The sequence below is a fragment of the Lissotriton helveticus genome, chromosome 6 (genome assembly GCF_964261635.1).
Source record: "Lissotriton helveticus chromosome 6, aLisHel1.1, whole genome shotgun sequence".
Classification (NCBI taxonomy): Eukaryota; Metazoa; Chordata; class Amphibia; order Caudata; family Salamandridae; genus Lissotriton; species Lissotriton helveticus.
In genome coordinates this window covers 1917601510-1917626025 of record NC_136067.1, presented here as the reverse complement: position 1 = coordinate 1917626025, position 24516 = coordinate 1917601510, and the positions used below count along the sequence as shown (strand labels likewise).

Sequence of the window (24516 nt, the reverse complement as noted above, 5' to 3'; positions counted from 1 at the left end):
GTCCGTGTTACAGTAAAAATCATATACAGTGCAAAAAGATTAGGAGGCTGGAATACCTCTGGGGATCCTGAATCGCATTGGATTTAGGTGGGGAGGTCTCTACGACTTCCTATATGGGCTAACTGCCGCTAATATCTATTGCTCACCGCTATGTGAGGATGGTAAGTCACCCATCTTGCGGGGGAGTGGGGGTCCCCTCCGAGCCTCGGCCCCTTCCTGTGTCTCTGGGATGGTAGCTGAGTCCTCAGCTGTGGAGGGGAGATATGATGTGAGCGTGCCCCATATATCCCTAGGCCTGGAGGTATTTAGGAGCAGTTCGGCATAGTCGAGCGAGTGTTCCTGTAAGGTCATGTATCCATTCTTTAAATTTAGGGGCACGGCCCCTTCCCCCATCTACACGCTAACCTGCGTTTTGCTATAAGGAAGCCTAAGGCTAAAAACTTCTTATACACAGTGTCAACATTATGTGTGTAGCCTAGCAGGGCGATATCCGGTGATGCTTGTAAAGGCGTATCTATCATTTTCGACATTCCCACAAACACCTGTAGCCAGTACTGTTGGATGGTCGGGCAGAGCCAGGCCAGGTGGAGAAAATCCGCTCCCTCACCCTTCACCAGGCACATTTATCATCCTCACTAAGCTTTGTTTATAGAGTTTGGCCAGGGTGTAGTATAGCATGTGTAGGAACTTATAATGAATGAGTCTCAACAGGCTGTTGGCTGTTATGGCCTCCGTCTGTTCATCTGCTAGGTGGCCCCCTAAGTCGTTGTCCCACTCACGACGGGCATTCAAAGCTCGGGGAGTCGGTTCATTTTGTGCTTGACAGTAAAGTAATGAGGTGATATGTCGGGGAGGTGCTGCTTGTAGCAGGGCATGAAGCGGTGGCAGTGTGGGCGGCTCTGGGGGAATGTAGGTGTGGCTGCTTTAACACTTTGCCTGAGTCTTACATACAAAATATTTCATGGTGGTGGGTGTGTTGGTGCCAAAGAACTGTTCTCTGGACCGGAAAGTTTCTCCCATGTTGCGGTCCCCCCACGTAGTGAAGTGTTGTTTCTTCAACAATGATCAACATTGCAGCTCGTACGTGAATTGAAAAGATGGGTGGTACACCAAAGGCATTTTAGGGGAGTATAACATGGGTGCTTCAAGCCTTGTGGCGATTTTCTTCCAGGCAACTGTGGTGGGATCACGATCCCGTTCCCACCAAGGGGAGAACAGGAAGCCTGAGAGAGGAGTGGGGGCCATGTATCCTTCCTCCACCGCTAGGTGAGGCATGAAAGGAGGTGGATGTAACCAGTATGTGGCGAATGTGCCTGAGCACAGCGATAGTAAAGTTTGAAGTTAGGCACCTCATATCCTCCCTGTGAAAAAGGCAAAATTAGAGTATCTAGGCTAAGTCGGGCTTTTTTGCTTCCCCATACTAGACGTATTGTTTGTGTTTTGAGCTCACTAAAGAAATGCTTACCGGGATGATATGGTATGTTGGTGAAGTGGTAAAGGAACTTCGGCAACAGTGGAGAAAAAACTGTAAAAAGAGGGTCTAGGGGACTGTGTTTAACGACCTATCAAGCTAGTACCCCTTTCAGACTATATTATAACAACAAAAGCTTGACGGTCTGTGAGGCTGAGTAAGAGAAAACACCAACAGAGAGATACACAAACTACAGTGCCAACTCGCGGTGAAGGACCAATAAGTGTAAATGAATCCTATCAGCCCACCCATCTGGCGGAACATCGTCATCTAGGACCTTTGGAACAGGTTCTTTTTTACTAAGCCCAGGAGTAGTGGGTTTTCGTCGGTAGAACCTTGTTCAAAGCAGAGATGTATCCTCACCGCGAGTGGCACTGATAAGGTGCAGTGCTCAAAAAAAGGATGAATCGTTTTTGGCCACTATAGGTGTGGCAGGGTATACTCAGACATGAGTCACTTGCTCACTGCTCCATCAGGATTCAAGCAAGCCGGGCCGACGAGGCTGAAATGCCAGAAACCGGTCCCCGGTAGCTTGTCTCCTTTCTGGTGAAGAATTGGCTTGGTAGTTTGGTCTGCCCTGTTCCCATGATGCACTGGGCCAGGGACAGACTAATTTGCATGTAGCCAGGTTCTGAGCTGGGATGGGGCAGTGAGCTAAATAACGGTGATGGATCAAGCCCTGATCTTTGGACTGGGTAAGAGTGGTCTGCTTAATTCAGACACTCTGTTCATCACCACCCCCTTTTCTGAATCGTTTTTGGCCACTATAGGTGTGGCAGGGTATACTCAGACATGAGTCCCTTGCTCACTGCTCCATCAGGATTCAAGCAAGCCGGGCCGACAAGGCTGAAATGCCAGAAACCGGTCCCCGGTAGCTTGTCTCCTTTCTGGTGAAGAATTGGCTTGGTAGTTTGGTCTGCCCTGTTCCCATGATGCACTGGGCCAGGGACAGACTAATTTGCATATAGCCAGGTTCTGAGCTGGGATGGGGCAGTGAGCTAAATAACGGTGATGGATCAAGCCCTGATCTTTGGACTGGGTAAGAGTGGTCTGCTTAATTCAGACACTCTGTTCATCACCACCCCCTTTTCTGAATCGTAGGTGCCTACTCTAAGCATGGGTCCCACGCTACAACTCTGGGCAATAGCTTGCTTAGTCTCCACAACGGCCCCCTACAGCGCTAGGGATGCCTGGTTGCACCCTGGGGATGCCCAGGAGTGGACATTTCACGGGGAAAAACCAGGAAGGGTTCCCTAGCGGTATGAGTACAGCGCCAGGACACTCAGGAGTATCAGTGCGCTTTACAAGTACGGCTACATTTACATTTACATTTGTGGTGGTACCACCTAGAATAAACGGAGTGTTAAGTTTAATAAGGATTGCGAGTCCCCTAGAGTATGTGGAAAAGGACGAAAAGCAGTGATGTGAGGCCCATCCAGTGGCAAAATTAGCAGTTGTGGACGGGTCATGGTGGGTCTCCTGAAGGAGGGCGATCTGAACATGGTGTCTCTCCAGGTATCCTAAAATGTGTCGCTTTTTACGTGGGTTATTTAAGCCCCGGATATTCCAGGTCATGCAATGTATACTAGTCTGCATGTGGGGGATTCTGAATATGGAATCTAATAGTGTGGTCTGAGCTGACATAAGGTTCTAGACATTGTGGATGGCGGACTTGTGTACGTTTGATAAAAAGGATAGCAAGGCAAACTACCCTCCCACTCAGACTTCCCTAACTTGTCGGGCATCTATTCCCACCCAATCACAACTGTGAAACAGGAAATATCTAGGTGATACGGTATTAAAGGGGTACTCCCGTGAGGGTGCAGCTAGGGGCCCGAGACATGCTTGTACACTACCATGATCTCACAAGTCCACTGCCGCGCCCTGACCGGGCGGCACCGGTAACGGGAGGAGGGCAAGAGGCCGGGCGGTTCCAGTATTGTACCTGAGCTTTATAGTGGTTGAGATTGGAAGAGCGAAACAATATTTTTTAACTGAAGTAATTAATGAACTGTGCCACATAAATATTTCAGGGGTCAGATGTTCTATAAAATGGGTGCATTTTGTTCTGAAAAAAAAAAAAAAAAAATGGGTGCACAAGCAGATGCTATATTGTGAAAAGTAAAAACACACCACCGGAACCCCCATCAAGTTTACAAGAATACTTCTAAGTTTTTGTCATAGAACACCCATCATTTCTTAATTACTTAAATTGAATGAATTTGGAAAACACTTGATCCCTACGGTGGCTAATTGCAATACAGTGGTTCTGTTTTGTAATTGTTTGGTCGAGATACCTGTCTTGTTTAAAACTGAAACAAGTTAACTGAATTTGGGTTAATTCTAAAATTGCTAAAATGCCTGTGATGTGGTTAGAAAATGAAGAATGTGAAGTTTTAATTGAAGAGATGAAAACACATTCCTTCTGAAGTTTTTGGAGCTCCTCCTAGCTAATGGAAAGTATGAAAATGATGGAGTCTTCTGCAAGGCAGGCCACTTAGTAAACAAACAGCTATCTTACGAACAGCCATCTCAAAACGAAAGGCCAAAACGCCTGCAGTAGCCACAATGCTGCACGGAAATCCAAAGGTACGAAAGAACTTGACAACACACATTCTCCGCCTATGCTTCTAAATTCACACTTCCTTCCCTCTACGACTCTCCTGTCCTTCCTTAACATCTATGTTTAAGTAATGCCTTTTGCAAAAAATCCTACATTTAACACCACCCACCACCTACTCCTTCAAGCTCTGCCTGCAACCTAGCCGATCGTGGCCAGATCAAAGAGCCAGGTCCCCTTGTGAATCACGCCCCCTTGTGAACCTACCCTCATTCACCAAGAACCTTACTTCAGTTAAATGAAATTAAAATTGATAAATTGCAACAATTACCCGGGGGTATTTAGGTGCTAGGCAGACAATACAGCTAGGAGGATCCAGAAGATGACAGAGTTATTTGCTGAAAAGCCAGGTTTTTGGGTGTTTCCTGAGATCTAACAGATTTGTCTTAAATTTAAGTTCTGGTGGAAGTGAGTTCCACAGCTTCGAGGTTCATACAATGAAGCCTCTCCCATCCCAGCTGGCTTTTTAAAATCTGGGGATTCCCAGATTACTCCTTGTGGATGAGCGTAGAGGGTGAGAAGGAATGTAGTGTTGAAAACGCTGAATCAAATAGTCAGGGCCGACAGATTGTGGAGCCCTGAAGTCAATACAAAGTGCCTTAAACTGAATGTGTTTATCAATAGGGAGCCAGTGTATTTGAATCAGTGCTTGGGAAGCTGATTTTTGTTTCAGAATGCCCAGTAGCAGCCGTGGCAAAATTGGTGGCAATTTCTAGTGTAATCAGGAACTTTACAATTCCACATTAAGAACAATCTGCCTTGGTTATTTCAATATGTTTTTACAAAAGTCCACCTATGTCGTATAAACCTCCTACATGAAACCTCGGTACATAAAAACCTCTTGGGTGCCTTTTGATACTCTAAGGGAAATACACAGAAAATATTATAAACTGAAATATGGCTGAATTTAGTAGTGATGACTAAGTATTTTAACTGCATATTTTCAGCTGTTTGATTTCGCAAAGCTGAGTTAAAATCAGATGGTTCTCACTTAAATCAAAAACGAGGCTGAAACTACACAACTACAGGGGGCTCATGCAGTGCTGCCACCTCCGCTGTAACTTGCACACGCAATTGAGTCGACAAAAATGCTATTCCAGGCACTACTGGTTTTAAATAATAACTCCAAGTTCTTTCTTCATTAGCCACTCATAACACGTTGCAATGTTTACAAAAGTATTGAAAACTTCTACTAGTGTAACTTGAAATCAAATAAAAACACATGTCACACCAATAAGCAGCCCAAATGGCAAAACAAGGTTTAACTGAATGAAAACTGAAACCATCCATCCAGAAAGGACGGTAGAGATGGGTCTGTCCCAGTTATGCACTCAAACAACGACTCTTGGTAAGACCAAGATACCTCTTTTTGGTTTTTACCTACCCAATTTTTGCTGTATGCATTCCGCACACTGAATGGTCATTTATAGACCTAAAGGTGCGCTGATGTGGTTGCAACTAACAAGGTGTCATCTCACTGCTTGATCCGGTACACAGTGTGGAGCCTGGTACTGATCTGGAAGAAGGAATTATGGGCCCAATTCACAAAGGTAAACTGAGACGAAAGTCTATCTTTACAACTCGCAAATGCCCTTTGTGAACACCAAAAGCCGTAAAGATGGACTTTCATCTCACTTTGCCTTTGTGAAACGGGCCCTATATGTTTAGGTCAATAATATTGTGCTAGCTATTACAAATGGTGATGGGTACGCAGGGTGCTGACTAATTTTTAGATTTTGCCTACAGATAATTTTAGCTATCTGTTGTCGAAAGACCTACCGTGTACAATAACGACACTTACAGTGTTCTTTGGGTCAGTCGATGGCTTATGATAGGTTGCCTTTCTTGTCAATCTCCTTTGCTTGCTTCCTATTCAATGGCTTTTCTTCCTGTGTTTGTCCCTCCCTAGAACTTGACTATTTTAACATCCTTTAATAGGACCACTTGTATCTTTTTATTTCTCACATTAGAGAAAGATACTTTTCTTTCAGCATCTCATAGAAGTACATTTGGTTTCTTTCTCGGTCCTTTTCGTCCTGCTTTGCTTCCCTCTTCACATTCAGTCCCCTTTTATCCCTGTTTTGCTTCCTTCCCCTTCAGCTCGTCCGTTGCTTCCTGAGCCCCACACATCCTGCTCATCTTTGTAATCCCTCCCCTAGCTACTCTGTTGTTCCCACAATCTTGCAAGAAATAAATTGCCCTCCCCACTCCCCAAGGTGCTCCCCTGCCCCTCCCTGTCTCGTTTTTGTTTCTTATTCAGGCCTGGTAGCTGTAGTTTTCTACTGGGTGTCTCCTTTCTCTATATTAAACTTTTGAACACTTTTTATATTTTTAATGAACTGCTTCAGGACGGGTGCAAGTCACCTTGAACCAGTGCATATAAAATAAAAAATAAACAAAATGGTTTCTGCAGATCCATGACGCATACCTTCACACGAATGTTAAAACATGGTCACATATAGAGCATCACATTGAGGTCTGACATTTTGCCTTTTTTTTATTCTTGCTGATGCTGTTCAGCATCAACACTAAGTATTAGCAACGCCAAGAAGTTGGTTAATGCCTTTTAAGGCGAGACCTGTTTATTTGAAGCATCTTTACTACTGCTAGAGCAATTGTCACTGTGCTGTACATATAATTAGAGCAAACTATCATAATTACGTCTAAGGATGCAGGATTGCACAGGTCATTATTTACTGCTGAGTAAACAAGGGAAAGGCAGTCTTCCACTAGGAAGGAAAGGACGGAGCTGAGGTAAGTACACAAGAGGTTACTATCAATCGACAGCAAACAAAGGTGAAATGCTGTTTGTTGAAAACAATCTCTGGTGTCGACCAGCGCATATCAGCTGCATCCATGGTCGGAAGCACAAACATAAGGAGCTCGACAAGTGAGCAGGGGGAAAGTACCAGAAGAGGGGCGCATATAAAAGAGTGCAGGTGAGGGTCGGGGCGATGAGTCGACATGATAGGGATGGAGAGGAAGAGAGGAGAGGGATGTTAGAAGAGAGTGAAGAAGGCGAGGGAGAGAGAAGAGGGAGGTGAGAGGGATAGAGGGCAGAGACAGGAGAGAGAAGAGGTAGGAGGGGAGAGGTAATGCAGCAAAAGGGGGGATTGGGCTGGGTTGTAATTCAATGGTACGTAAGAGGGAGCGTCATTGCATAAGGACTCACATTATAAGTGTAACGAGAAGTAGGGGAAGCTCACAAGCACTATGCTACAATTCAGTCAATGGGACAGGTACGGTCTGAACAGGAAGGTGGTAGGGTGGGTTTGGTGCTAATTTCAGTAGAAAGCAAATTCCAAATGAGACTAAGGCTCCAAAGAAGGACTGTTGCAAGGCATGGGAAGTTCTGAGGATGGGAATTCCTAGAAGAAGGCATATTTGCTCGTGGGATCTCTCATCCCACCAGACTGTTTGAGTAGATCTTCACAAAGCATAATTTTAATCTAAGAACAAGAACGGAGGCAGTTCAGATAAACGAGACAGCCTTGCGTGTTAGGACTCCACCGTTAAGCACGGGAAAAGATAATGGAGTCCATTGTAATGCATCAAAAGACTATTCTAAGAGAATTAATACAAATGGAGCTCAATGGCTGGGGCATGTGTGTTGAGAACAAAATACATGACTTTAAATATACTCAATTAAAGCAGGAGGAATCTAGGGAGGTGTGCTTGACGAGGCAGAGGAAATGCATTGGAAGCTGATAGAAGGGACAAGAACAGCAAGGCCAAATGTACTGTAGACAAATCAGTGATATTTATTCTTAAGGGTATTTTAAATATGAATATTAAAGCAGAAGCAACACTACTACGCTGCACAAAAGTAAAAAGCATATCTGTTCAAAAAAGCAGAAATGAATAACTGGGGGTAAAAATTATCATTTTTAACAATATAACTGAAACAGATGTCTCTCTAATTTTCCAGAATTCCATCAGGGTGGGAATTGTCCCAAGTCTTAATAAAAGTCAGGCCCATCCCTGAAAAGGACAGTTCAGAGTCTTAGTTTACTAAATGCTGTAGTTTCTAACAGCAGAGTCCCTCTAATTCCATAATCATTGGCTTATCGGTCAAATATAATGACCAGCTGAGTCTAGTTGAACGGAATTAACAGGTATGCAAAAGTACTTGACCATCATTAAGGCTTCCAAGAGAGTCGCCTTAGTTCAGTAAGGATGATTATTATGCAAACAAACTTCGACATCAGAAAAGCTGCAGTTTGAGGATTCAATTTAGGGAACACACCTATTCTGGTTTCCACATTTACTGCTCTGACCCTCAACCTGCACGCTTTTGGACGAGATATGGTGCACGCCCTAGGTCCCATCAATAGGAACCCCACCGGTAGGAACCAACACAGAGACTGTGGTTCTTTCCCAAAAAGGACCATACTTTCGGTCCTTACCCATGTATAAACAAAAGGAAATTTCTTTACTACATTTTTCCTCGCTGTCCTTACCCTTTTCTTTAGATTCATACGAAGATATTCATCATATCCTATCGTACTCAGGGTAAAATAATGTAGTCTAGTTAGATGAGGTCCTGAGAAAGGGAGATATTCTAAAAACTTTAAGGAACTTGAATTACTAGCCTCCTTCCTTTTCCTTCAATGCGCTTGTCCAGCACATTAAACAAGCAACACATAGAAGGCTTAAAGTTCTAAGATATATGTGTGTGCATATATATATATATATATATATATATATATATATATATATATAAATATATATACAGGCATATATACATATGTATCTGGGTGCTAAGCACATATTATGAATAGCAGGAAACGCCCACTGCATTAGAATCAGGCAGCTACTCCAGTGATTTGCATGTGTAGAGCAGGGGTTCCAAACAAAAATTAAATCTCACTACACGCTGATGTCACATAAAGCACTGATAAGTGGTCAATAGCAAAACACAAGGAAAAGAGGTTAAATCTGTGCAGTGAGAGACAGTCTCATTAGTCCAGAGAAAATGTTCCACAGCGGATCAACCAGCAAGCACCTCAAATTTCCAAAGTCCCTTAAAATATTCAGTCTTATTGTGCTGTTAACCTCCAGGACCTGCTGTAGTTCGGTCCCGCTGGAATTCCAGACAGAAGATTTAAAGAAGAATTGAGGCAGCACCAGGCTCTAAGTAAATCAACAGAACCAGAGTTTTGTCAAAAAATATATTTTTATTTTCAAAGTGCACAGGACAGCCAACGCGTTTCGCTCCCCAACCATGGGAGCTTCGTCAGGGCTGAAACCAACGTGAGATATACACATATATTAATGACACATACTACCATAGAAAAACACATCAAAAGACACACAAATTTAAAAAACAGTGAATAGAGAAGCAAAGGAGATGACACAACACCTAAGGGGAAAAAATGACAATCCTACTAACCTGAGGGCATATTACCCCAATTCCAGATACACAATAAAAATGATTATTCTTAGAGCTCCACGGTAAATACAGTTACCACATTGTCAAACAGAGTTTTATACAACCATAGATTACATTTAGAATCGAAAAGTTGGAGTCAATGAAACACATGGGGAAGGGCAAAGTCAGAAAAAAGTTAGAAAAGTAGGTAAAACTGAAAATAAGTGAAAATGAAAGGGGTGGTTTCTAGTGGGCAAGGAAAGCAGTGAGGGACAACCAAAAATAATGAGTTCTTAGTTAACTAGACACTATTATCCCAAGAAAAATATATATATAACATATAGTTCTCACCAATTATACTAGATGATTTTTCATACAGTTGGGCAATCAAATTGAAGAAAGAACCGGCCAATGTAATGGTACATATACTGAAACAACAAAAGATAATATATATAGATGTAAAAGTACTAGGGGCAAATGATGTGAATTACGTACAATGAGGAACACGTCAATTATGATAATACATATGTTGTAAAGGAAGACAAAGCGATATCTATCCAAAAAAAGGTCACTAGACGAAACTACGATGTGGAAAGCTCTTCAACAAATGAGAAAGTCGGTACCGTAAACTCTTCATAAAGTATATGTATCAATAATAGTGACGTTGGGGAATATAGACATATATTTGCTAACATGAGGAATAAAACTGAATTTATTGTGTCCTCACCTAGTACAGAAATTCCAAAATAGGAGTAAAAGTGTCAAGAACGTCCAGGACCGTCGGGTTGTTCACACAAATCGCAGAACAGATTGTCTCGTAAGTTAAATCTGGAAGAATCATAAAATGGAAAAGTGTCACTAAATGGAGGCACACAGCTAGTGTAACCTAAGCTAGTAATTGGGTACTTTCGTGTTTCCACAGCAGGAGTGTGCTCCCTGAAGGGCCCCATATTACCCCCATCGGGAGGTACATTCCATCACAAACTATTTCCCTAGGAATACGACCAATATGACTAATACTAATACTGTTGAGCCTACAAGACAATAAACGTAGTGCTATTTTTTAAAACAAAATTAGACATTATTATAAGAGGGAAAGCAAATTTGAAAAGTATTATTGGTAACTTACATTAGTATCCAAGGTATTCTAGACGTGAAGCGACGTATGTGCAGTCCTTGATAAGCTGCTAACACACGTGCTATAATAAGAAATAGAGATGAGGGATATTATGTACCCACTTCGATCAAAACAGAATAAGTATATAAGCGTGTCCTAATTCTGTAACACATGTCCAGAACGGTCACCTTATTTATATAACCCGTCTGGTTTGAAGATAAGCCCCGAAAGTGGACCATTGGTAATTTTTAATAAGTTTGGGCCAGATCGGCCACATAAGTGAGACACCTACGCTCCCTCCCGCAAATAAAACACAGGTAGACCTGTGAATCCCCATGTTATAGCTCGCTCGGGTGATGCAGCACCAACCCGCATACGGGAGACTTATGAGCTCCCCACTACCCCCAAATATCACACAGTAGGCATGAACACCCATGTACAAGAAAGACATAGTAATTTCTCTGGAGTAAGCGCATGGTCAAACCACACATAGTAAGTTCATTGGAATGAGCACATAGTCAGATTGCATAGACTCGTCACAGAAACTGACACAGAGAAGGAGAAACTGACTAAACAGTTTGAAAGTTACTAGTGACAGATTCCCGGCAGTGCTTACCTTCAAAGATCTATCTTAGCGTGACGGCCCACGACGGATTTTCTCGAACAGTATCTACGGGAACGGGCCAACTTTTAAAAGCCGGCGGGCCGGTCACGTGATCCAACACTCCAATACATGGAGAGTTGAGACGAAGGCGTCACGTGATCTAACACTCCAATGTATGGAGAGTGGGGAAGAAGGCGACAGCGACACAAAGTATGACGGCCATGATGGACTAGTCAATACTACACTGGAGAGCCATAAAAAGTCTTATAAGAAACGCTAGAATCTGTTGAGAGACTCCATAATAAACATCCGTATTTGATAAACGAACGTTTTACGGTCCATAGCGAAAATACGCAATAGAATGGGGGAAAAAGGAGAAGGCTAGCTCGTTAGTGCCTTTAAAATGGCCACAAGTCCGGTGTGTGAAAAGAGATAATGGGCACAATATGCAGCGATGTGTAGTGGCCCTGATGGAATGCCCAAACTAAACCAATGGACAATAACTGATTAAACTCAGGGGCCCAACAAGGGACTAACGAGTTCACAAAAAAGTGCTTAGCAGAATAATATTAAAATATCATAGATATATCCAAAGCACAGTAAAGGGTAAATATCCAGATGCATAAAATAAGTGATGTGCAAGCTTCAAAAGGGGAGAGGGGATATGATAAATGAACTGAATGCAACATACATTAAATTGTATTGATTTCCACATTATAACAATTTGTCGGTATGAAGATTCAAATTAGGTCACTCGAAAGTTGAAAAATGTCAAGTGAACCCAATAATGGAACAGAGTATACTTAATGCACATGAATGGGGTTGTCTAGATTTCAGAATTATACAGATTACACACAGTGTGAATTTAGATTTACAGCCAGATAAGAATTGAACCATGTCAAATGAACCAGAACACAAAGCAGGAGGTACACTATAAGAAATAGTGCATTTCATTATCAGAATTTGATCCCTGATTGATTGCTCGAAGACGACAAATCCATTTGGCTTCCTCCCTCCTTAGAGTTAGCTCCCGATTCCCACCTCTTCTATTATATGGAATATGTTGAATCGCATGGAACCAAAAGGTATCATCATTTACATGTTCCAAGTTGTAATGCTCCATTATTGGGTGTCTAGTGTCCCTATTAATGATTGCCCTGCGATGTTCTTGAATTCTTAGTTTCAACGGTCGTATACTGCTGCCCACATATATACGACCACAGGGGCATCCTTGGACATAGACTGTGTAAGGGGTATTACAGTTACAAAAATGTATGAGAAGAAAGTGGTCTTATTCCGACCCATCTCACAAACAATGCATGTTGCACATGTAAAGAAGCCTGCAGGTTTGGGAGGTAGCCAATTTCCTTCATTCGGGGGTGTAGTCACATAGCTAGGACATAATTCATTACGTGAAGAGACACCCCTCCTATAGGTGATCAATGGCTTTTCACCTATATGGTTTTTTATGCCCTCAATTCCAGCTAGCAGGTGCCAATTCTTCCTGAAAATATTAAATATTTTGTCCCATAGTGACATGAATTATGTCCTAGCTATGTGACTACACCCCCGAATGAAGGAAATTGGCTACCTCCCAAACCTGCAGGCTTCTTTACATGTGGAACATGCATTGTTTGTGAGATGGGTAGGAATAAGACCACTACCTTCTCATACAACAGTGACCGCAAGTTTAGAATCACTCATTTTTGTAACTGTAATACCCCTTACACAGTCTATGTCCTAGGATGCCCCTGTGGTCGTATATATGTGGGCAGCAGTATACGACCGTTGAAACTAAGAATTCAAGAACATCGCAGGGCAATCATTAACAGGGACACTAGACACCCAATAATGGAGCATTACAACTTGGAACATGTAAATGATGATACCTTTTGGTTACATGCGATTCAACATATTCCATATAATAGAAGAGGTGGGAATCGGGAGCTAACTCTAAGGAGGGAGGAAGCCAAATGGATTTGTCGTCTTCGAGCAATCAATCAGGGACACAATTCTGATAATGAAATGCACTATTTCTTATAGTGTACCTCCTGCTTTATGTTCTGGTTCATTTGACATGGTTCAATTCTTATCTGGCTGTAAATCTAAATTCACACTGTCTGTAATCTGTATAATTCTGAAATCTGGACATCCCCATTCATGTGCATTAAGTATACTCTATTCCATTATTGGGTTCACTTGACATTTTTCAACTTTCGAGTGACCTAATTTGAATCTTCATACCGACAAATTGTTATAATGTGGAAATCAATACAATTTAATGTATGTTGCATTCAGTTCATTCATTTCATTTATCATATCCCCTCTCCCCTTTTGAAGCTTGCACATCACTTATTTTATGCATCTGGATATTTACCCTTTACTGTGCTTTGGATATATCTATGATATTTTAATATTATTCTGCTAAGCACTTTTTTGTGAACTCGTTAGTCCCTTGTTGGGCCCCTGAGTTTAATCAGTTATTGTCCATTGGTTTAGTTTGGGCATTCCATCAGGGCCACTACACATCGCTGCATATTGTGCCCATTATCTCTTTTCACACACCGGACTTGTGGCCATTGTAAAGGCACTAACGAGCTAGCCTTCTCCTTTTTCCCCCATTCTATTGCGTATTTTCGCTATGGACCGTAAAACGTTCGTTTATCAAATACGGATGTTTATTATGGAGTCTCTCAACAGATTCTAGCGTTTCTTATAAGACTTTTTATGGCTCTCCAGTGTAGTATTGACTAGTCCATCATGGCCGTCATACTTTGTGTCGCTGTCGCCTTCTTCCCCACTCTCCATACATTGGAGTGTTAGATCACGTGACGCCTTCGTCTCAACTCTCCATGTATTGGAGTGTTGGATCACGTGACCGGCCCGCCGGCTTTTAAAAGTTGGCCCGTTCCCGTAGATACTGTTCGAGAAAATCCGTCGTGGGCCGTCATGCTAAGATAGATCTTTGAAGGTAAGCGCTGCCGGGAATCTGTCACTTGTAAGTTTCAAACTGTTTAGTCAGTTTCTCCTTCTTCTCTGCGGCAGTTTCTGTGACGAGTCTATGCAATCTGACTATGTGCTCATTCCAATGAACTTACTATGTGTGGTTTGCCCATGCGCTTACTCCAGAGAACTTACTTTGTGTTGCTTGTACATGGGTGTTTATGACGACTGTGTGATATTTGGGGGTAGTGGAGAGCTCATAAGTCTCCCGTATGCGGGTTGGTGCTGCATCACACGAGCAAGCTATAACATGGGGATTCACAGGTCTACCTGTGTTTTATTTGCAGGAGGGAGCGTAGGTGTCTCACTTATGTGGCCGATCTGGCCCAAACTTATTAAAAATTACCAATGAGCAACTTTCGGGGCTTATCTTCAAACCAGACGGGTTATATGAATAAGGTGACCGTTCTGGACATGTGTTACAGAATTAGGACACGCTTATATACTTATTCTGTTTTGATCGAAGTGGGTACATAATATCCCTCATCTCTATTTCTTATTATAGCACGTGTGTTAGCAGATTATCAAGGACTGCACATACGTCGCTTCACGTCTAGAATACCATGGATACTAATGTAAGTTACCAATAATACTTTTCAAATTTGCTCTCCCTCTTATAATAATGTCTAATTTTGTTTTAAAAAATAGCACTACGTTTATTGTCTTGTAGGCTCAACAGTAATAGTATTAGTCATATTGGTCGTATTCCTAGGAAAATAGTTTCTGATGGAATGGATTGAGTGCCCGATGGGGGTAATATGGGGCCCTTCAGGGAGCACACTCCTGCTGTGGAAACACGAAAGTTCCCAATTACTAGCTTAGGTTACACTAGCTGTGTGCCTCCATTTAGTGACACTTTTCCATTTTATGATTCTTCCAGATTTAACTTACGAGACAATCTGTTCTGCGATTTGTGTGAACAACCCGACGGTCCTTGACGTTCTTGACACTTTTACTCCTATTTTGGAATTTCTGTACTAGGTGAGGAGACAATAAATTCAGTTTTATTCCTCATGTTAGCAAATATATGTCTATATTCCCCAACGTCACTATTATTGATACATATACTTTATGAAGAGTTTACGGTACCGACTTTCTCATTTGTTCAAGAGCTTACCACATTGTAGTCTCGTCTAGGGACCTTTTTTTGGATAGATATCGCTTTGTCTTCCTTTACAACATATGTATTATCATAATTGACGTGTTCCTCGTTGTACGTAATTCACATCATTTGCCCCTAGTACTTTTACATCTATATATATTATCTTTTGTTGTTTCAGTATATGTACCATTACATTGGCCGGTTCTTTCTTCAATTTGATTGCCCAACTGTATGAAAAATCATCTAGTATAATTGGTGAGAACTATATGTTATATATATATTTTTCTTGGGATAATAGTGTCTAGTTGACACCAATCTCAACATGCAGCAACACATCAACAACGCAACTAAGGGAGCGAATTTCCAAATCAATACCCTGAGGAAACTTAAACCATTCCTCCCAGCCAATGACTTCCAAACCGCAGTACAAGCACTAGTCATCTCTCGAATAGAATATGGCAGCGTCGCCCTCTGCGGACTCCCGCTAACTACTACCGCACCCCTAAGAGCTTCTCTAAACGCTGCAGCGAGGCTCATAACTGGGTCAAAAAAGCACTCTCATATTTCCCCTGACTTGAAATCCCTGAACTGGCTGCCTTTTGAAGCCAGAATACATCTGAAAATCGCCTGCATGACTCACAAGGCGGTACACCTGAACTCGCCCGGCTACCTCACTCAGAAGTTGACAATCTCTGGCGGCGCTAGAAACACTAGAGGAACAACCAATCTTCTGCTGAAACCACGCAGATTCCGGAAGGAAAAAACATATAAACGCTCCTTCTCAGGAATGGCACCCAGAATCTGGAACTCACTCCCCCCCCGAAACTAGGGCTCATCTCTTCCACTACTCTCTTTAAGAAAGAAGTAAAAGCTATCCTTATGGCAAAATACACCTGAACTGTTAACTTAGGTCTCCTTAAGAATAGGCACCGATCTGTATTACTTGTTTGACCCCGTTGCATATTTGCAATACTTGTATTATTGATTTGCTGATTTACATGATTGGCTTTGCCCTCACTTATTTGTACTGTATGCTCCTCTGACTTTTTGAATTGTTTTGACTATGTTCCCTCATGTACCCCTTCTGTGTAAAGCACTCTGATATCTGCAAAGATCTTGTCCGCGCTATATAAAACTTTCAAAATAAAATAAATAAATAAATAGTTAACTGAGAACTCATTATTTTTGGTTGTCCCTTACTGCTTTACTTGCCCACTAGAAACCACCCCTTTCATTTTCACTTATTTTCAGTTTTACCTACTTTTCTAAATTTTTTCTGACTTTGCCCTTCCCCATGTGTTTCATTGACTCCAATTTTTCGATTCTAAATGTAATCTATGGTTGCATAAAACTCTGTTTGACAATGTGGTAACTGTATTTACCGTGGAGCTCTAAGAATAATAATTTTTATTATGTATCTGGAATTGGGGTAATATGCCCTCAAGTTAGTAGGATTGTCATTTTGTCCCCTTAGGTGTTGTGTCATCTCCTTTGCTTCTCTATTCTATATTCACTGTTTTTAAAATTTGTGTGTCTTTTGATGTGTTTTTCTATGTTAGTATGTGTCATTAATATATGTGTATATCTCACGTTGGTTTCAGCCCTGACGAAGCTCCCATGGTTGGGGAGCGAAACGCGTTGGCTGTCCTGTGCACTTTGAAGATACGAAAATAAAAATAAAAATATATTTTTTGACAAAACTCTGGTCCTGTTGATTTACTTCAAGCCTGGTGCTGCCTCCATTCTTCTTTAAATAGAGACAGTCTCATTTTTGAAGCCCCGCACTAGCAAGTCTGGAAATCGACTTTTTCTCCGAGTGGCCCGTAGGCTTCTTCCTAGGAGGAGATGCAGACTAGTTTGTGCCACATCTTTGAGCTCTCTGCACCTCACCTTGCTGTCATAACACATCTGTACAGCGCACAATCACACAGAAGGGTATCTTGGCACTAAATAACAGATGTTTATTGTTAACCAACGCAATGGTACTCATTTGATCGACCTCAGAAGGATGAAGGGCTGAGTGGACACGCCAGGATTGGAATTTGTGACACATTAGTCCACCAAGCCACCAGATCTGTTATCTTGAGTGCTCAATTGGCAGACGGGGTAAAAATGATGTAGCCATCTTGGGAACTGCAGTGGTGGCATTATGTAGTGGGAAGGATGAAACTTGGATTACAGTGGCAGCATTTTAGGATAACAGATTCAGACTCTTGGTATGACAAAATTCTATACGTAAAGCTAGTGAAAACACTGTAATTATTTTCAAATTTGTTTTTTAAAAAGCTTTTTCCTATTAAAATATCATTCAAGTGGATCAGGGGCAACTTACCAGTTGTTTGCTCTTTCAACCTATCAATTTCTTCTTTCAAGCTTCTAATTTCCAATTCTTTACTTGCTGTTAGAGGCCCATCCACGGAAGAATACTGAAGAGCTTGGACCGTCTGCGTGGATTCTAATTGAAACAGAAGTGGATCTTTTGTTAAAGAAGCATCATTTTCTTACTGCATAATGTGAACAATTTCAAAGTATTTTCAAAGTAAACTCTTTGGACGCAACAAGTAATGCTAAACAGTGCATAACACTCATCTGAGAGGATCAAGTGTTCAGTCTTACGGCTTTAAGAAGGAAACAACATGACACAAAGTACAAATAAAGGCCAGTATTAAAACAGATATTTTGTCAGAGTTACACTCCAGAACGGATACAATATCATATGTCTTACTTTCTGCAATTATGTGTTATTTATGCAAAACTCCCTTTCTTATGAGCACCCCAAGCTTGTTAAGTACACCTATAAACATGTGGTTGGCTGCTGCAAAAACATGCATGTCTCATGAAATATAGGTTCAGTGCACTCAAAAACTGGCCGCTTCAAATTCTTGCCAGATCACTGAATTTGCAGCTATGATCTCCATAGCTTTTAATTCTTTGGGGTTGGCTGAACTAGGGTCCAATTAGATCCAATAAATATTAAGAAACTCTGTTCCTAAAAAAGATGACGGACTCTTGGAAGACAGATTTACAAAGAGGATCTTAATTTATAATTTCTCCACACTGATTTCTAGTATTGTTATGGTGCTCACTGTTTTCCAAAAAGAGCGCAAGATAAAGGAACATATTAGAAAAATTCTCTCACTCATTCTCCTACATTAGTTATGACCTTCCCAAATTATATCACCTTCTTTCTCTTCTCCATTTATACGAGTACATTAACTATTGTCTCCATTTATACTAGAACATTAACTATTGTCTCCTACGTTATCTTCTTATCGTGCCTTTTTACACTTACACTTTTCTAGGTCTTGCCAATGTCCACTGTTGGCAAGCTACTGCACAATCATTCTGGAACAGTGCATACGTCGAGGGAGGGGCCAGCTGATACCCAAAAGGTCTTGACCAGACACCTGGTTCCTCATCTAACTTTTCTTTCCATAGGCTTTGCAAAGCTGTTGCCTTTGTTGTGCCAAATGGATAACCATTGGCAGCAGATATATTGAACGCAGACTCTCAACACCATCTGTGGCTTACACTAACCGCTGTATGGTGCACAAGGAGGTCATATGTAACAGTGGTAGCGACATCTCAGGTGACCCATCCTCCAGGTAGTAGTTGAGGTGGGACAGGGGGAGCGCTGGTGTTCCATTCATGCATGGAAGAGCTTGCTACAAGGGAGAGAACTCATCAAGGACATCATATCAGGCCCGAAGCCATGTCAGTCTTTTCAACCTGAGCGCATCCAGGCAAGTAGCCTGGCAGTGAGGTTAAAGCATCATCCAGTGTTAACAGTAAGCAAGGCAATGGGGAAGGCCAGGCCAGCCTGGATAGAGCAGTGCTTGCTCTCAGGCATGCTGCAGGGGTTGTGCTGCGGCTGAGCTTTGCCCCTGTCCTCAGCTGCTGGCTCTGAAATCATACCCTGTGACTCTGGGCCTGGAATTATCAAGTCAGAGGCACCCAGGATAACTCAGTACAGAATTTGAGGTCCCAGAGTCAGTAATCATGTTTTTTTGCTCTGCTGCCTTTTAGTTGGGTTTACTCTACAGAAGAACAAGTTACTTACCTTCGGTAACACTTTTTCTGTAAGATACAGTATCTGCCTGTGGATTCCTCACCTTGTGAATATCCCCCTGCGTCAGCAACATTCGGAAATTCTTTTTGTAGCTTCGCGCCGACGTGGACTCGGACGTCACAGAGGCACGGCATCGCTCGCGACTCCGCTGACGTCACCGACGCCTACAATAGGCCCACGCCGGCGTGATGACATCAGTTCCGCCCTTTTTTCCGTGCCATCGAGGCACACGGACGGACCAATGACAGTAGATATATACACAGTATAAACAATACCAATATTAAGGTAACACACACAGTGTGAAGTAAATGCAATAAAACATTTTACAACAAAGCAAATATAAAACAGAAACACTGATATAGAAGAGTGGACAACGGGGAGGCGGGTGGGTCAGTGAGGAATCCACAGGCAGATACTGTATCTACCAGAAAAAGCGTTACCGAAGGTAAGTAACTTGTTCTTCTGATAGATACATCTGCCGTGTGGATTCCTCACCTTGTGAATAGAGTCCCACAGCAGTCCCCACTCCCGGAGGAGGGTGTCCACTCTGCTATACCAGGAAATCTTGGAGGACAAAGCGCGCGAAATGGCCATCCCTCCTCACCTCGGTATCCAAGCAGTAATGCTCCGCAAAAGTGTGGAGGGAGGCCCAAGTCGCGGCTCTGCAAATGTCTTCAACTGGAACACCTCTAGACAAAGCAGATGTTGCAGACTTTGCTCTAGTAGAATGTGCTCTAATACCCTCAGGAGGGTCCTTACCCGCCAGAGAGTAGCAAATCTTGATACACAGGATTATCCACCTGGAAAGTGTGCGCTTGTGCACCGCTCTGCCCTTCTTGCAGCCAGCAAAACCCACGAAGAGCTGATCGTCAATACGATAGTCTTTAGTCCTATCAAGATAGAAACTAACAGCCCTCTTTGGGTCCAAGCGATGAAGCCGCTCCTCCTCCTTGGAAGGGTGAGGGGGAGGATAAAAGGTAGGAAGGGTAATGGATTGTCCTAGATGGAAGGGAGTTACCACCTTAGGCAGAAAAGCAGCCCTGGTCCTGAGAACCATTCTTTCAGCATGAATGGACAAGAATGAGGGCTTGGAGCTAAGAGCCTGAAGCTCACTTACCCTCCTTGCTGAGGTAATTGCTACCAAGAAGACCGTTTTAAAAGAAAGAAGCCTCATAGGACACTTGTGCAAGGGTTCGAAGGGAGAACCCATCAAATAGGTCAACACAAGATTCAAATCCCAATGAGGAACAATGAAAGGAGTAGGAGGGAACCTATTTGTGAGGCCCTTCAAAAATCTCAAAACCACCGGAGATTTGAAAAGAGATGGCTGATCAGGCAAACAGAGAAATGCCGACAGCGCTGAAAGATAGCCCTTCACTGTGGCAACAGCAAGCCCTTGTTGCGCCAGAGAGAGAGCAAACTGGAGAACATCAGACAAATGGGCTCTCAAAGGGTCAATAGATTTCTCCCCACACCATGTAACAAATTTCGACCACCTATAAGAATAGATGGACTTAGTGGAGTCACGCCTGGCTGACAAGATGACATCCACCACGTCAGGCGGGAGAGAAAAAGTACTCAGGTTGCCCCGTTCAATCTCCAGGCATGAAGGTGTAAGGTCTGGAGGTGGGGGTGTAGAACCTGCCCCTCCATCTGGGAGAGGAGATCTGCCCTGTGGGGGAGACGGAGCGGCGGGTGAGAGGAGAGGTGGAGAAGGTCTGAGTACCACACCCTTCTTGGCCAATCCGGGGCGATCAAAATAACTTGGGCCCGGTCTTGGCGAACTTTCCTCAGAACCCGAGGAATCAAAGGTATGGGAGGAAACGCATAAAGGAGTTGCGAGCTCCAACTCAACTGAAACGCGTCCCCCAAGGCTCCTTGCATCGGATACTGGAGACTGCAGAATGACAGGCAGTGAGCATTCTCGCGAGTGGCGAACAGGTCCACCCGAGGAGTCCCCCACATCTGAAAGATGTCGAGAACCACCTCCGGGTGAAGCCTCCACTCGTGGTCGGCAGAGAACTGCCGAATGAGACTGTCTGCACGAACGTTCTGAACTCCGGCCAGATGATTTGCCAACAGACAAATCTGATGGTCCTGAACCCAGGACCAGAGACGCAGAGCCTCTTTGCAGAGACACTGCGACCCTACTCCTCCCTGTTTGTTGATGTACCACATCGCGGTCGTGTTGTCCGTCAGGACCTGAACCGACTGACCGCGAAGGGAAGGGAGGAAGGCCTTGAGCGCCAGACGTATTGCCCGTAATTCCAGAAGGTTGATGTGAAACAACCTTTCCTCTGGAGACCAAAGACCCTTGACCTCCAGGTCCCCCAGATGAGCACCCCACCCTAGAGTGGATGCATCCGCAATCACTGTGGTCACCGATGGAGGAAGTTGAAAAGGCTTTCCCTTCGACAGATTGCCTTCCACGCTCCACCAAGTCAGATCCGCTGCAGTTTCTCTGGAGATCCTCACAGACTCCCTGAGATCTCCGTTGTGCTGATACCACTGCCTGCGGAGGCACCACTGGAGTGCCCTCATATGCCAGCGTGCATGGTTGACCAATAGAATACAAGAAGCCATCAGACCGAGCAGGCGAAGAACCTTCAGGACTGGAACTACCGCTCCATTGCAGAACAAAGGAATCATTTCCTGAATGTCGCGAATCCTTTGAGGTGGAGGGAATGCACGACAAACAGTAGTGTCCAGTACAGCACCTATGAACAGGTTGCGCTGGGAGGGCACCAGGTGAGATTTGGGTACATTTATCGAAAAACCCAACCTGTGCAACAACTGAGTTGTCTCTTGCAGATGATGGAGCACCGTCTCCGGCGACTCCGCTTTGATCAGCCAGTCGTCCAGATACGGGAATACATGTATCCCCGATCTCCTGAGATGTGCTGCCACCACCGCCATCACCTTGGTGAAGACTCGAGGCGCAGTAGTAAGACCAAACGGAAGGACCGCAAACTGGTAATGTTGCGACCCCACCGTAAAACGGAGATACTTTCTGTGCGACTTCAAGATGGGAATATGAAAATACGCATCCTGCAAGTCGATCGACACCATCCAATCTTCTTCCAGCAGCGCTTGAAGAACCTGTGCAAGAGTGAGCATCTTGAACTTTTCCTGTTTCAGGTAAAGGTTCAAGATCCTGAGATCCAGAATTGGCCGAAGCCTGCCATCTTTTTTGGGGATCAGGAAATACCGGGAGTAGCATCCCTGACCCCTCTCCTGCTCTGGAACCACCTCTATCGCACCTTTCCGAAACAAAGCCAGGACTTCTTCTTGTAGGAGAAGCAGATGATCCTCTGAACAATAACCCTGGCAAGGAGGGTAATTTGGGGGAAATTCCCGAAAGGGAAGAGCATACCCATTCTCCACAAGATTGAGAACCCAAAGATCCGATGTAATCAATTCCCAATCTTGTAGAAAATGGGTAAGCCGGCCCCCCACTGGGCCCACATGATCCAGAATGGCGGATCTAGGGCTGCTTTGCTGCTGTGGTTGGGGGCTGGGATGATGAAGAGGAGGAAGAGGAGGAAGCATTACGGCCCGAGCTCTGGCCCTTTGTTTGCCTCTATAAGCTCTGTATAAAGTGTTTTGCTGCTGTTGTGGCTGCTGTTGGGCTGACTTATAGTTCCGAAAAGAAGATCTGCCAAATCCTCTTGAGCGTCTTACAAAAGTGCCTCTGCTCTGAAGACCCAACGACTTTGCTGTTGCTCTGCTATCTTTAAAGCGTTCCAAAGCAGTGTCTGCCTTTTTTTCAAATAATCCAGAGCCGTCAAAAGGAAGGTCCATCAATGCAGCCTGGACATCAGTGGAAAACTCACTAGATTTAAGCCATGCGGCTCTCCTTGTCGCAACTGAAGAGCCCATGATTCTCGCCACAGAATCAGCCGTGTCTAATCCACTTTGGATAACCTGTTTTGCTGCAGCTTGAGTATCAGAAAGTACTTCTTGAAAGTCTGTCCTATCCTCTTCAGGTATTTTGGGTACTAATTGTTTCACAGTGTCCATAAGAGCATGGATATAACGCCCCATCAAGCAGGTTGCATTTGTGGATTTTAAAGCCATACTGGCAGATGAAAAGACCTTCTTAGCAGCCTGATCTTGCTTCCTGGACTCTTTTTCCGCTGGAACCTGCGGAAACGCACCCGTAGATCTTTTGGAACAGGCAGCCTGCACCACTAAACTCTCCGGCAGAGGATGAGAAGTTAAAAATTCCGGGTCCTCAGGAGCTGCCCTATACCTCCTAGCCACAGCTCTAAAAACAGCAGGAGCTGATACAGGATTTTTCCAAATCTCTAAAATAGGTTCCTTCAAGGCATCATTAAAAGGCAGTAAAGGTTCAGTCACTGAAGAAGGAGAGTGAAGAACCTCTGTAAGCAGATTAGATTTGAATTCTGCAGATGGTAAAGTAATGTTCAATAAATTTGCAGCTTTCTTTATCACTACATGATAAGGAGTCACATCCTTTGAAGGTTCATTTGAAAACGAAACAAAGTCCCATTCAGGTGACAGTTCAAGGCCACTAGCTACAGATAGGTCCTCAAAAAGATCCTCAGAATCTTGTAGCTCACCTTCCTCCAGATTTTCTCCTCTAAATCTTTCCTCTTCCATCAATCTTTGGGCTTCGCGCCTAGATCTTAGTTTAACATTTGAAGCCGTCGGATCCGTAATCGACTCCGACGGAGCCGCAGCCGGCGTCGAACTCGACGTCGGACGAGGAAGAGGTTCACGACGTCGTTCAGGGTTCGGCATCATAGATGATGGAATTGGAGTCGATGGAATCGGAGTCATCTATCTCGGCGTCGACGGCTTCGGAGTCGAAGGCCTCGCCGGAGTCGGATAATGCCAATGCGGCCCCGGAGCCGGCATGAAAGGCATAAAGGGTGCAGGTGCATAGGAATGAGGAACACCCAAACCATATGCCATCGGACCCATGGGACCAGCAGGAGCCCCAGAGGGATACATAGCCCTTGAATAGATTCCGAACATCGCATTCAGAAAGTGCGAAGGGTCCTGACCTGGAGCCGGGAAGGCTGGGTATGAACCCCCAGGTTGCTATTGAGGTCTTGGAGTCGAAGCGACGTCGACCTCTTCTTCAGGTTGGTGCACCGGAGTCGTATGACCTTCGGGTATCTGAGCTCCACCCT

The 24516-nt window shown here is 43.7% G+C and overlaps 1 protein-coding gene across 2 annotated transcripts in view; it reads right to left on the bottom strand.

Annotated features, from left to right (window-relative positions):
- Nucleotides 1-24516, bottom strand: part of CDC42BPA (CDC42 binding protein kinase alpha) — a 1077984-nt gene that overhangs the window by 427360 nt on the left and 626108 nt on the right. For both annotated transcript variants that reach the window (XM_078649868.1, XM_078649869.1), the window contains exon 11: nucleotides 17621-17743. In XM_078649868.1, the coding sequence (XP_078505994.1) occupies nucleotides 17621-17743 (123 nt within the window). The remainder of the gene's footprint in view (nucleotides 1-17620; nucleotides 17744-24516) is intronic.